The 14662-nt window shown below is 38.1% G+C and overlaps 2 protein-coding genes across 2 annotated transcripts in view; one reads left to right on the top strand and one right to left on the bottom strand.

Annotated features, from left to right (window-relative positions):
• The window catches only part of wwox (WW domain containing oxidoreductase), a 126607-nt gene extending 120423 nt beyond the window's left edge, over positions 1–6184 (top strand). Inside the window, exon 9 of the mRNA XM_017406043.3 lies at positions 5263–6184. Within this exon, the coding sequence (XP_017261532.1) occupies positions 5263–5454 (192 nt within the window). The 3' untranslated portion in view covers positions 5455–6184. The remainder of the gene's footprint in view (positions 1–5262) is intronic.
• mafb (v-maf avian musculoaponeurotic fibrosarcoma oncogene homolog b (paralog b)) overlaps positions 5861–14662 on the bottom strand; it is a 42938-nt gene continuing 34136 nt past the window's right edge. Inside the window, exon 3 of the mRNA XM_017406045.3 lies at positions 5861–6480. The gene's annotated coding sequence lies outside the window, so the exon portion shown is untranslated. The remainder of the gene's footprint in view (positions 6481–14662) is intronic.

Raw genomic sequence — 14662 nt, 5'->3', positions numbered from 1 at the left:
CAACGACTGACACAGATGGTGAGCAGAAACACAGGACAGGCAATGGAAGAGAACCACCCACAGGAGTAAGAAAACAGGAAGACTCTACACACACTGTCCAAGAGAGGATATTGCCTGACAATATTATCAACTTATTTATTTTCACAATTTTTATTTTAAACTTTTCTATTTTTTCTACTTTTTTCATAGTTTTTTTAATGTTTCAGCACATGCCATATGAGAAATAGGGGGTTATAAAAGTACCTGAAAGAATTGCTAAATTTTCAGCATGCATAGCTGGAAGTATTTACAGGTTTGTATGTACAGAGACACATCTTTTCTAAAGTAATGGCTTATATACACCCAGTTGAGATGGAGAGGTCGATGCCATAACTACAAATGTGGGGTTTAAGGGTCACATGCATAGGATCAGAGGAAGCTCATACAGCTGAGTACAACTTGGATGACAAAGACACAGAACTAAACACTGCAAAAAGTAACAACACTGTTAATTCAACAACATTAAATCTCCTCCATATAGCTTTTTGCTTGTGAATACGCTCAGTAGGACTTCTCGACTACCGGTTATTGCTCAACACTTTACAAAGACATTTCTATTGCATGTCCAAGAGGTTCTTGGAGTTAATATTGAGTTTGGAAGACTCTGATTTGGTCCCAGTGCAGCATTTATACCAAAACTAATGTGGGCTCGTGCTGCTCACCAAAAATCAAATTATTGCAGGATGTTTTTTTTCAGTGTTTGTGTTTTATTGTTTTTCTGGCAAAAACAGATTTTGCCCAAAAGTTATCTGTAAAGACTCTGCAGTCAGATCTTGAGGTATTTGTCTCATTTGGTGTGTTTTATTGCTGATTATTTAAATAATATTTTAGTGGTATTAATACCTAACGGTATTAAGTTTTGGTGCACTTTTTTTGTCCAATCTCCTACTAGGCCCTAATTCATTATGGTAAAGGCAGAGCTGTTTAAAAAAAAAAAAAAAAAAAAAACGCTACTCAGGAGCACCAGCCAGTGTATCTCTCATGCCGGTCCCAAGCCCAAGTAAACAGTGAGGGTTGTGTCAGGAAGGGCATCTGGGTGATGTGTCTGCAGATAGAAGTAGGTCTGATGCTGAATGTTGTCAGTGGGTATGCTCCACAAGTTGGATGTGATGTAGAAGAGAAAGAGAAATTCTGGAAAAGGATCTTGATGAATTAATAGAGAGTATTTCCAGGGAGGAGAGAGTAGTGGTTGGAACAGATCTGACTGGACACGTTGGTGAAGGAAACAGTGGAGATTAGGAAGTGATGGGCAGGTTTGGTGTCAAGAAAAGAAACCAGGAAGGACAGATGGTGGTGGATTTTGCCAAGAGGAGGGAAATGGCTGCAGTGAACCAAAAGAGAGAGAAACACAAGGTGACCTATAAGAATGGAGTCAGGAGTACACAGGTAGACTACAATCCATGTTAAAGAGGTGGACTCTAAAGTTGTGGCAAGGGACAGGATGGCCAGACAGCATCAGATGGTGGTGTGTAGGATGAATGCTGTGGTGAAGAAGAGAAAAAGAGTAAAGGCAGAGAAAAGGACCAAAATATGGAAGTTGAAGAAGGAAGAATGTTGCAAAGAGTTTAGGAAGGAATTGTTAAAGTCTCTGGGTGGTAAGAAAGAGCTTCCAAATGACTGGGCTACTGCAGCAGCAGTGATTAGAGAGACAGGTAGGAAGTTACTAGGTGTGTCATCTGGACAGAGAAAAGATAAGGAAACCTGGTGGTGGAATAGTGAAGTGCAGGAAGTTATCCAGAGGAAGAGGTTAGCCAGGAAGAAATGGGACAGTGAGAGGACTGAAGAGAGTAGACTGGACTGGAGAAGGACTTCTATTGACTGGCAGGACAGTGGGACCAGGCTGGAAAGGATGTGCAGCAGGTTAGAATTGTTAGATAGAAACTGTAATGTTCTAACAAGCGAGGAGAGTGTGATGGAAAGATGGAACAAGTGATTTGTGACAAAAGGGTGGCAGCAAAGGTCAAAGAAAAGGTTTACAAGACAGTGGTGAGACCAGTTATGTTGTATGACTTGGAGACAGTGGGACACACACACAAAAAAAACAGGAGACAGAACTGGAAGAGAAAGAGCTGAAGATGTTGAGGTTCTCCTTGGGAGTGTCTGAGATGGTTTGGACATGTGCAGAGGAGGGACAGTGGGTACATTGGTAGAAGGATCTTAGAGATGTCTGGATGCAAGTAGAGAGGACATGGAGGTAGTTGAAGTGAAGACAGAATTAGATGGAGGTGGATGACTGGCTGTGGCGACACCTGAAAAGGTAACAGCTTAAAGCAAAAGAAGAAGAAGAATTATATATGTATCCTAAAGTATTCAGAATATGCCCCCTTCAGGTCTCAAGTCTCTGTTATATTCTTGCAGGTTTCTGAATTCTGATTCTGTTTATTATTAACATAATTTAGTCTGAAGCATTTCATTATTCTTCTTTCAAAGCTTTTTAAAGCAATGTTTATTGACAGCTGAGATGGTGCCTTTACTTATCAATTTGCTTTTTACAACTAAAATTTAAGTATATCTGAAATTACTTGGAATATTTAGGGTATGATATTTAAAGTGGAGCATGTGACAAGTTTTAATTAGGCAGAGAAAGCTCTATGAACTTAGGATCATTTTGTTTTTCTTGTAGTTGTTAAGCGGCTGAAACAGTATGGTTTTCAAGCCTCTCATTTGCATCCAATTCAAATTCCAAGCCATTAGTTTTGCCTCTTGATTCAGAGTCAAGTTCACAGCTTTGGTTGGAAAAGAGCTAAGCAAAACAAAGCAAAACCAAGAAAACATTTTATCTCAGAAAACTACAGTAGACATAAGGATTCATTCTTAGTTGCAGAAACTTTAAAGACGTACTGTATCTAAACTGTACGGTTTAGAAATGGCCTTTTTTTTGTTGTTCTTTTTTTTTAAGTGGTTTTGTCAATTTTAAGCTGTAGGACTGTGAGATTTTCGTCCATTCTCCCTCATTCTCTGTCGCACTACCTTGTACGCACCTTACCATCTATCTGCAAACACACACAATGATGAATGGCTGTGGTGGGTGGCTGAGCATGTTAATGCCTAATCTCATCAGCCTTATCTTTTACAGAGGTCACAAGATCAAGTGGTGAGGGGGATGAGCTAAACACCAATAAGATAGTCCAAACAGTCCATGTAATACTTTATCTGCCACTAACTGGACTGATGCAGTCTGGATTTGCTTTTCAAAGAATAAAAGAGCTTTAAAAATATTGGGGATTTGAGTCAAATAAATCTAAACTTGATTTTTTTTTTCAAGTCAGTATTTTAACCTGAAGCAGAGCTAGTGTTTGGTAATTGCACACTAACTGCTCTGAAAGTCAGGCGAGTTCAAGGGGTGTCAGAGAGTCAGAGCCTGCAGCGCTGACATCTTCTGTCGAGTTTAAAAGGAATTTCACACACAGACGAACTAAATCAGATGCCCTAAGTGAGAGAGATGAGTTAAACGGAGCGCGTGTGAACCTGTAACTCAGAGACACTGCTTGGCATTTGTCTGTCTTTGATATGGCGACATGTGACGTGGATGAAGTTATCGCCTCGCTGGCAGGTGAGACAGACAGCGGCACACAGAGAGATGGTGCCGTTTCATCTGCTGTTTACCAGCCCTCTCATCACGCTGCACTTCAAACACGCTCAATCTGCTGCTGCAGCGTTACACAGCAGAGCTCATCCTGCTGGAATGCTGTTGCTTTGTGTGCACTGAGAAACACATTTCTTTAAATCTGCTTTGTTTTGTTTTATTGTTTAATTTATCTGTTTTTAGTTGTTTATTGGATATGCATTTTGTGCATATTTTTGTCTTAGGCTGTGAATGTATAAATGCTTTGAGACCTCAGTGGATCTTTCCACTTTGTAAGCCACACAGCTGCTTTAGGAAGCTGTTCAAACAGTTGGCATGTAATGTGCCTCCATTATGCATGTGCGTATATTTGTGTGTCCTGCCTATGTTTGACTACTGCACATATGGGCTCATCTCAGTGTGTGCCAGTGCTCTGTGCGAAACTCTCATCACTCTCATCGGGAGATAAAGTGTGCAAGCCATTTCATGTAGTCGTACAGAAGTCGTCTCCAGCGCCGGGGTTTGCAGGGAAGCTGTCACAGCAGCTTTTAGCCAGAGCCGCAACATGAAAGATCCGTCTTTGAGCATTCGGGTTATGTGTGTAATTCTCTCTGACATGTTTATTCTGCCGCTGTTTCAACTTTCATTTTCAAATGTCACAGAAATCTCCCTCCAAGAATATCCCTGCTAATTACTGACTGATAGAGCAGGGTGCATTAGAAAACTTAGCAGGTTGCATCCAGAAAACTCTTTTACACTGTGACTCGGCTTGAGACAACATGAAGCTTAGTCCGTTTCTGGGTGGAGACTTAATGGTCCTCAAGTTTAACCCCAAGAGAAAAAAAATACTTGGAGTAAAAAAGTGAAAATGCCTTATGATGTGTGAGTGTATACATGTGGAAACACTGTTTTTTTTTTTTTTTCTAAAACCAACTAACTTATATTTTAAGATACAGAATTGTACTTGCAATAATTTCCAACACTTATATTCAGCTTTACAAGCCTGGCTGAACCCATGTACACGTATTGAGAAAATATACATATTCATTGCCATCAAAACTTTTTTTTTCTTTTTTTCTTTTTTGGTAATATACATGAAAGCTGTGTTTCTGAGGTGATTCCCATCCAGACTGGAACTGATCTCTTGTTCTTGCCTTTACTGCTTTGGGTGTTTTGCAATTGGAGCATTGACACAATCCGTTACAGCCAGATGTCCTACACATGCCAGGTAGATGAATAAATAAATAAATAAATATATGTACATTAATATATATATATATATATATATATATATATAAATCTATATATATACAGTATGCTGCTCTCATGGTAATATGACCCAGTCATCATGAGCTACAAGGGAGAAGGGTGAGACAGCGTGTGCATGAGTCTTTTTCTTTTTTTCCTGTGGCCTATCGGTCGTGCTGTCTCTTTTTGTGTCTGTGTGTGTGTCTCATACAGGACATATGGATGCTGTCCGTTGTTTGTCCTCTCTGGACAGGGCACATCCTAATGTCCGTGTGCGAGTAGATGAGTTGTCCATATTTTGTCTCCTCCTGCAGGATGAAGCCGTCTCACAGAGCCATGATTTGTCCCAACTGACCTTGTCCCTTTGGTCTGTGTCTTTTTTTTTTTTTTTTCTCCTCTCTCGTCGACAGCAACAAGGTGCAGCCACCACGATGTACTGTGCAGTGGCTCCGGAGCTGGAGGGTCTCGGCGGCATGTACTTCAACAACTGCTTCCGCTGCCAGCCTTCCATCCAGGCGGAGGATCCGAGCAGCGCTACCAGCCTGTGGGAGCTGAGTGAGCGCTTGGTTGCAGAGCGGTCAGCTGGGGTACAGGCCCTCTAAGGGATTTGGGGGCGGCAAGTCAAACAGGAATCAGAGAAGAAGCAGTTGACCTAGGTATGAACTTACTAAAAGACTGACTGCACTACACAAAAGCTGCCAAACTACAAAAGTCGATCTGGATGTGTCACATCACTACAGGGCTAAAACACACTACATACATGGTACCGGAGGGGTTTTCATTTACAATCAACTGATTGAGTCAAAGTTTCTGTTGTGTTCAGCTCTGCTTTGTTAGTTTAGGAGGGAAGTCATTTTATCAGAAGTATTTTAGTAACTCTTCAATTTAAAAACCCACAAGATTTACGTGTAAACATACACATTTTATGCATCAGATTATAGCACTGTTGATAAATGTTGTCTTCCCAATTCAGTTCTGTAAATTTTGTATTTGTTTGTCTGGTTCCGTTTTTTTTTTTTTTTTTAAATCCTTGTGCTAAACAATTAATTTGGGCAAGAAGAAATAAAAATGAATGGGCATAGGACACTCATAGGTATATAAACAGACTAGAGGAATGATTTTTATGGCTATATACATTATTTGCAATAATCATATTTCTTATCGATGTCCCTATTTGTTGTCTGTACAGTATTTACAACCTCCTGATTTGTAAAGGTAGGCTAAATTTGAGCTTGAACATAGTTTTTTTTTCTTTCATCTATTATTAAACTGAAGTCTTATTTATCTGTACTCTGTTAGGACATAATTAAAATGTGGAAATTTGTGGAATGATTTTTGGCAATTTGAATTGAGACAGTGGCAAGTTTTATTTACAAGATGTGCAAGATGTTTATTTCCTGTCGTCCTTTGCTGTTTTTTTTAACAGAATGGGTGATTTTCAGGCTCCTTTTTTTTCATCTTTTTTTTTTTTTAATTGCAATCCTTATTGTTGAACTCTGAATTTCGGTTTGCTGTGGACTGGTTGTCTTGAAGCCGCTGGGAGGGTGGGGAGCTTTTGGGACATTGTGCTTTGTGGCAGTCCAGGTGCCGTAGGTTGTTCAAGAAACAGCATTCCAGTATCAAGACATCTGTAATAAAAGGGAGAGAGAGAAGAAAAAGAAACCATAAGATTGAGAACATTGAATAAAGCTCTGCTGTTGCTTTTTAAGTGAAATCTTTTTGTCCATCATTTGCAGGCTATATATTTGTTCAGAAAGGCGATGACTAAAACATTGCAACAAACATCAGCAGTTTATAATATAATAATAAAATAAAAATGGAACATGATACTGTAAATTTAATATCCAAGCTACAACATGACTGATGAGAAGTTTCTGTCTGTTTTTATTTTGTCCTTTTTCAGTCAGCTAGTGAGAGAAACTGATCCTAGTGTCCTGCCCTGGAATAATCTGAGTACAGGTGTCTTATCACTGTCCTTTCACAGCACCGGACACACGTGTAGTTTTCAGCCAAAGCAGCCAGCATCTGATACATTCACCTTCAGGAAACGAGTAACAAAACATGTCTTTCAACTATTCAGGTGATTTCATGATAAATTCTTCAAATTTTAATCTTGTTTGAACACAGTGTGTTGCAATGACATTCAAATAAAATTACAGGAAATATTACAAACTGAATCACTTCATTGCAGCCACACCAAATAGTAGTGTTTAGTTTCACAGCTGATGAAATGTTAAAGATAATATTGATATCAGAAAGCTGCCCCTGCCGCTGTCTATGGTGCTGATTGGATCATTCTGCCATATTCTTTTGATAATCCTCATGCATTTTATTTATCTATAAAGTTTGTCCTGCTATCTATTTTCTCATCATGATTTGAATGGTTTTGAGGATTTCCCATTTCATCTTAAGAAGAACCTTTTAACCCTAGAAGCGAACACAAGACACAAAGAAGAATCTGTCAAAGAGAAACAAACAGCTTGATGTCTCTGCGTTGGTCTGCAGTGCAGTGGCCGCAGAGTGAGGAGGGAGGGTCCTGCCTGGCTTTCATCCTATCGATCAGGCTCTATCGGAATCATCTGATAGCTAATCAATAAGCTACACTTCCTCTCTGTGAGCAGAGAGAACAGAGAGTCATTGCTTTCATGAGAGGCGCACCTTGATCCTTTGACCCCATACTTCCCCACCCCAGCCTCACAACATAATTTTCCATTTTCTCTTTCATTCTTTCCCTTTATCTCTCTCCTGTAAAAACACAACCTTCTCAACTGTATAATAGCTGAAAGTCAGTGTAAACCAAATATCCAATATAGATTGGAATGTTATTTTAATTAGTTGGATTTACAGTGGATTTTTTCCCCTTCGCTGGATTTATTTCAATTTGGGCCGTAATTGTTTACGACAGACCATTTCATTTTCCATTATTGTTTTTATTTCTTCTTGTGATTAATTCCACCTTTCAAAGAATAATTATGAGAGGATTGATTTGATTATGCCTTTGTTCTGCTTCTATTGGCTCCATTGACTGAAGGAATGCCATGTTGCCATTTCAAGCGGATATATTTAATGATCACAATCAATGTTAGAGCTCTCTCTGGACTCAACTAACCCAATAAATATCTGCCAGGAGGAACTTCACCATCTAACTACAGCAGGCAATAAAATCTCTGTTCTCCTCCTGCCCTCCTGCTCTCTTTTCATCTCTCCTTTTTGAAGATGACATTAGTATTAAAACTGTTGATCAATTTTCATAAAGTATTGCTGTATGTGAGTCAATAGAAATATAGCTTTCCTTCGATATTTAAGTGTGTCCTTTGTTTGCAGATTGTGTTCTAGATGCTGTCAGAGACTATATTTCAAACAGAGCAGATCATTTCTTTGTAACTGATTAGTACATTTTAATCTAAAAATCTGTTAAGGTTAGCAGAGTCTTTTAGAATATTTTATTTTACATGCATCACTCTTTCTTTCTCTTTGTTTGAAATCAATGAAAATATTTTTATTGATCATTTTTTTTGGTATTTGGTAAAACACTTTTGATTTGTTTTAGTAATCTTTTAAAGTGGGCTTGATCAATAGTTCTTCTGGCTTTCTGACAATCTTCCAGAGTTTATTTTTTATTTTTCTTATTTTGTCTCATTCGTTTTCTGTCTAGTCCTTGTACCTGTCCAGAACAGCATATTGTGCAGTGTAAACTTTAAAAATTAAGAAAAAAAAAATGGACCAAAAAAACCCCCCGAAAGCGTCAGACCCAAAACCTTATCTTTAGCCTATGAGCAATATCTAATATTATGTGTTTAGGAAAGAGGTAAAAACCTGAGAGATACATCATCTTTCAATTGATCATTTGTACTTTAGGTTTTAGCTTTTAACAGGTTTTTGAGAATCATCTTGTTGCGCTAAAAACTATTTGACGAATAAATGGTGTTATTTTCAATATTTTTTATTGATTTAACTAAAGAAACAAATTGCATCTTTGTGACAGGCTGCTGGTATCAAAGTGCCTAAAGATCTGATTTAATTTTTTTTTTTTACTAAATTTTCTAGTACATGTCAAGACAACACTGATTAAGCAGTTAAATTCCCTTTTATATCTGTTAGAGGTAAATGATTCAACAAATGAACAACAATTTCATTCCTCTGAAAACTGTCTGTACCGGACTGAGATTAGGGCAAAATAACCAAAGTTCAAAGAAAAACTGAAAGATTTTAAGAAAGTCTGGCTGTTTGGTTGAAACAAGTACTTTTGCACAGTGCTAATGCTAAATAAATTTCTCTCTTGACACATAAACCAGTAACAATAAATTTACATTGTTGTACTGTTTGGCACAGTTTCTTAACAGATTTTTTTTTTTCGCATTAGAGGATAATACTGTATTTTCTGTTCCTATCAATAAAAGTCATAGACGGAGCTGAAGATGTTGTTACAAGCAACACAAAGACTTTTTTATTCCCAACCACACTTCAATTCTTTCATAGGAATCCTTAGAAGCAAAATTTAAATCCAGATGTCTGAAATGCACGTCATAAATGCGCTAATTCCCCAAATATTACTTCTTACTCCCATAGATCTGCTTCCACAATCTATAACTTTTTTATTTTTTTATTGAAGTCTCAACACGACTGCTTTGAGGAAATGCTTCCAGCCCCAAATCCCCAGCGTGTCCTCACTACAAGACAGCATGACCTTGTAAACCCTGAGTTATTTTACTCACCCCATTGTGTGAGGATAGAAAGAAAAGGTAGAGAAAGAGAAGAAGAGAAGGACTAGGGGGGTGCAGAGGGGAAAAAAGGAGCCCCTGCCTGTCACAGCTTTCAAACACAAAGAAAAATGAGCACTTGGGCTGAAGTACAATTATTAGCCCCTGTCTACAGATTCATCACAGTATAGAGAGGCAGGCAGAGGCGGAGGGATAGAGGGAGGAGCGGAGCAGAAGGGTGAGTAGAAGAACAGAGGAAAAAAAAAAACTGTGTAGGTATCAGCATAGGCGTGCAGAAGATGAAAAGACAATGAGGGGGAGAAAAAGAATGAGCAAATAGAAAACAGGAAAAACTGAAGCCAGCAGAGCGCAAGGTGAAGCACGCAAAGCTGCCGCAGAGCCAGAAGAAAGGAGGAGGAGGGAGATTTTAGGAAAATAAAGGAGTGAGGAGAAAAAGCGGGAGGCAGGGGTAGAGGTAGGAGAAAGTAAAATGAAATAAGAGGATTTGTCAGACCAGTGGTTGGTGGCAGTAATAAAGCCCGCTAATCTGAGGGAGAACGCTTGACTGCTCACACACGGGCTCTCCTGACGCCCCACTTTACCACCGGGCCAAGCCAAGGTCACACACACACACACACGTGATCATGCCAGTCCAAACACACACACACACAAGGAGAGGAGAGTCCTGCTTGTTTACACACTGTCCCATTTCTCGTTTTTTGTTAAATCGTGTGTTTTCAACCAAAGCCTCTGTCCTGTCACTGCTACTCACACAATTTTATTTTTCTCACAGCCTTTTTTTTTTCTGTCACTCATCATCTTCACAAAATTCCCCTCGCAGCCATGTTGATTTTGAAATCTCATTTTTCTCAGTTTCTTAACTGGCTCCGCCGTTTGGATCAATACCTATCAAAACTATTACATAAATACATCTGTCATGAGCAGATAGCGGAGTGGGGATGTAATGTGTCTTGTTGAGGCCACCGTAGAGTGAAAGAAGATCTGCTGTGTGTGTTCTCAGAGGACAGCAAAGTGTTATTCTGTGTGACCAGGTGTGTCAGGCACAGCCTTGATGACCTGGTGTACTTCATACTTAGCACAAAACCTCTGCTTTCTCTGTTTTTTTGTCGCCTATACTCATGTGTTTTAAACGCGTTATTGTGAAAGTTTAGTTTGCCACTGAAAGTAAAAATACTTTGGATGCACAGAAGGCCCTCGTCTTTACCAGGTTCCACATGAAAACATTAACCTTTGTTTTTTGTTTTTAATTAATAGTTTTAGAGTTGGGACTGTGAAAGGTGTTACCTTTTCCACACAAGCAGCTAAATAATTTTTTTACTTTATGATGTGATGATGGTATTATAGTTTATGGGAGAAGATACTATTTTACACATGCAAAAAAGCCAAAACACCAGAACACTTCTATTATACAAAAAAGTTCTTTAAGTTCCTTAAATTTTTTAGAATCTTCCACAATTCCTCCTAAATATACTGTAATATAAAGTTTATAAAGAGAACATACTTAAACAAATGAGAGACAGGTGGCATTTTTGTTTAAGAGGAAAACAATCTATAAATGGAAAAGCCAAAAACCTTTAAACCTCTCATGTTAGCAGTTAAACTGAAGGTAAAACTGGAGTTTTCTATCAATAAAATGACAAAGGCGGTGCTATTTGTATTAATCAAAAATATTGCATTAAATTCAGATTTCTATACCACTTTTGTGGAAATGCATCATAAAACACAAAAGGGGGATTTTTGAGAACAAACAAAAACTGAGTTGTTTGGAATATATTTTAAGAAATCATTCTAAAAAAGAACTTTTGACTAAGTCAGAAATGTAGAGTACATAGAAAACATTTTAAGACCTTTTCTATCCAGCACAGAAGATGTAAACCAGCAAAGGTGAAGGGTTCAAAGGTCACTGAAGTTGCAAAGAAACACAAAGTTCTAAAACCCTCCCTGATGTTTTTATTATCGGGTCCACCATCAGAAGAAGACTGAACAACAATGATCTGCATGGCTGCACTGATCTGTAAAAGGCTCATTAGTGTGTTTCTGTGTTTTACTAACAGCGCTGTTGAGTTTTTGTTGATTTGTTTTGTGTTACAGGAACAGAAACCATCACATTCTTGAACGATGAGCTTGTCTCATATGTGGAACATGGCTGTGGCAGAACTGTGCTGTTTTGCTGCCTCGGGTCCAGAACGACCCGTAATCAGTGATGGAACAATAAGTTCTGAATTATTTCTTCTATATAGTGAACTAAATCTAGAGAAAGCAAGACATGCAGCAAGTTGGTGAGCTCACAAGAGGAATGATAAAAAATTAAGTTTTAATTTAATATGCTTAAGTTTGAGAAGGAATTATGCATAGAAATGGAAACATTTTAAAGGGTTCACAAGCTTTAAAGCATCACTTTTACACAATCAGTGATTTAAATGTTTTCAGAAGAAAAAACAGGTGAACAGGACTGACACCTAATGTACAATCGGGTTTTCTGAAGTTGGAAACGCAATATTACAAACATTAAGTGGAGAGGTCTTCAGGTGGTCTTCGAGAATCAAATTAAATTTAAAAAAAAAAGCTTAATGATTGCTAAAAATTTAAAAGCAGTCTCCAGTAGCATATGGTTTGTTACATTAGTTACAAGACATAAATGAACAGTTAGCATAAAGGAATTAACTGTGACCAACTGGAGTTTAGTGAAGCTTTACTTTTTCTGAATGACTTGTTTTTATTCTTTCCATTTTTCTGATTCTTTTTTTTCTCTCATCATCCTTTTCCCACCTCACTTTCCTGACAGCGGAGCCTGTGATTAATGGTGCGATACAGATTTACACGTCATGCTGAAATAGCACAATAACCTGCACGCAGATAATCACCTCATTGAGAACCACTCTGGCCTCTCTCCATTCACAATTACTATTGTGTATTTTATCATATAACCAGTCTCCAACAATGTGCCTTAATGGGCTTATTGGCAGCAGACCAGAACTTGCTTGTAAATAATTCTGATGGTGTTTGAGTCTAATAAATTAGACTTATATATGCAAACACAGTAAAATCATAACAATATCCAAATGTGTGGAGGCAGAGGTGGGGTGCCGAAAGGAGAAGATTTATGCTGCTCGCAATTGGCCGGCTTCATCACTCACTCAGCTATCTTCAACTTTTTTTATTTGTTTAATTTCCAAATGTGATTGCTCCACCACTCCTGCTCAGGCTGATAGATGCAAGGGATCATGGGTAAAATGGGGGCAAGATTAATACACATCATTTTATTTAACTGGACAATCAGAGCAGACCCCACACTTCCCCTCCCTGAGAAAAATAATAAAAGGTAATGCAGTTAGAGTGCTCTGAGGAAGAAAAGCCATTTCCTGCAGGATGTAACTGTAATGCAGACACATTTTTTTTAAAGGGATAGTTCGGATTCTTTGAGCTGGAGCTCTGTGATAAGGCTATTGAACAATTTCACTTTGGAGAAACAGACTTTAATTCTTCAGATTGACAAGCTCGTGGGCAGTTTGAGTTACACTGAGATCGAAGTGGATTGCTGCAGTCTTAAAACAACTCCAATATTAAAATAATCCATCGTGGTTCACGCAAAGCTGTGTTATAAATTGTCACATCACTGTCAGTCCTGCATTACTCTGTTATTCTGGCAGAAACATTACGCTGTGTGAGCCGGACGTATCCCGGGCTGCTCCAGAACTGCTGCTGCTGCTTTATGCCGTAGAATTCCATGTAAATATAAGTATTCAGTAAAATTCACTGCAGTATAATAATTTATATAAAAAAAACAAAACGTTTGCAAGAAATGCTATGAAACTTTTTAGATTGGAGTTGTTTTAAGATGGCAGCATTCCATTTTGGTTTTGGTCCCGTTTGAACAAGCAACTCGAAACAGTAGTTGTTCTTAACGTTTCCACAGAACTGTTCTACAAGAGATCTACATTATCCTTTTGACTCCGTCGTGTTTAATAAAATGACATATTGCAGATAATATAAAACCGAGTGAGTGAATTTGATGAGCAGCATTCAAATGGAAGAACGTTTGTTACTCTGTTTGTGTGTGTGCGTGTGTGTGTAAAATATAAGTGGAGGTAGGGGAGTGCCCTCTCAAAAAAAAACACACTCACACACCTACGAGATTAATTACAAGTACCGTGAATCACTGTGCAATTAATTAACTCATCCTCAGTAATGAGTGAGTGTGTGTGTGTGAGAGTGAACTGTGTGTCACGCAGATCCCCCACCCCCACCTCCCCATCCCATCTCTTCACCTCTCGGCCTGTCCCCTCTCTAATTGCTTCCCTCTCTATTAAAATGCATTCTGTTGTGACATCACTCAGCCCTCTCTGTTAGAGCGGGCCAGCGCACCTGACAAAACACACACACACACCCACACCCACACACACAAGGTATTTTAGAGAGTATTGATATAAGAACTGGAAATATTTTGCTTGTCATTTTAAACCTGGGAGTGTGAGCGAGTGGAGCAGAACTGTATTGAGATAAAATGAAACGATGATGGCTTCACGATGTTTCAAAGCGAATGATCGACTTCCCCATAACTTCCTAAACTCTGGTTACATCTTACTGATGGTGGGAAACTGCAGCTAAATTTAAAAAAGTCCAGATTTTTGTATTTATTTGTTCTGAAGTTGAATTCTTTTCACTGTTTATTAGTTTCACCTGAAACTATAGCAATATGTACATATGTTTAAATTTCACAGAACTATTATCAAAAATATTCAAACAAAAACACATCAATATAGATGTGACATGATTTTTACATAATTAATGCGTTATGATATAATACGTTTCTTCTTTCCTTTGAGTATTTTTTTATTTTATAGGTTTATTTGCTGTCCTATATTTCATCAATAAGTTTTTTGTTCTCATTGTTTATGTACTTGAGACAATTAGTGAAAAAAGCACTTTCATTAATAAATACACAAGGTGTTATTACAAGTTTACCTATACACAAAAAAAGCTGAACTCATTGCAAACGGTTTTTAATGCTTTCTAAAACCTGAATTTTCTGGAAATTAAAAATTTTCAAGTAAAACCTTTTTAAGCTTTTTAGGAAACTACATTATGA

Source organism: Kryptolebias marmoratus, linkage group LG11, assembly GCF_001649575.2.
Source record: "Kryptolebias marmoratus isolate JLee-2015 linkage group LG11, ASM164957v2, whole genome shotgun sequence".
Taxonomy (NCBI): domain Eukaryota; kingdom Metazoa; phylum Chordata; class Actinopteri; order Cyprinodontiformes; family Rivulidae; genus Kryptolebias; species Kryptolebias marmoratus.
This window is presented reverse-complemented; position numbering and strand designations above follow the sequence as displayed.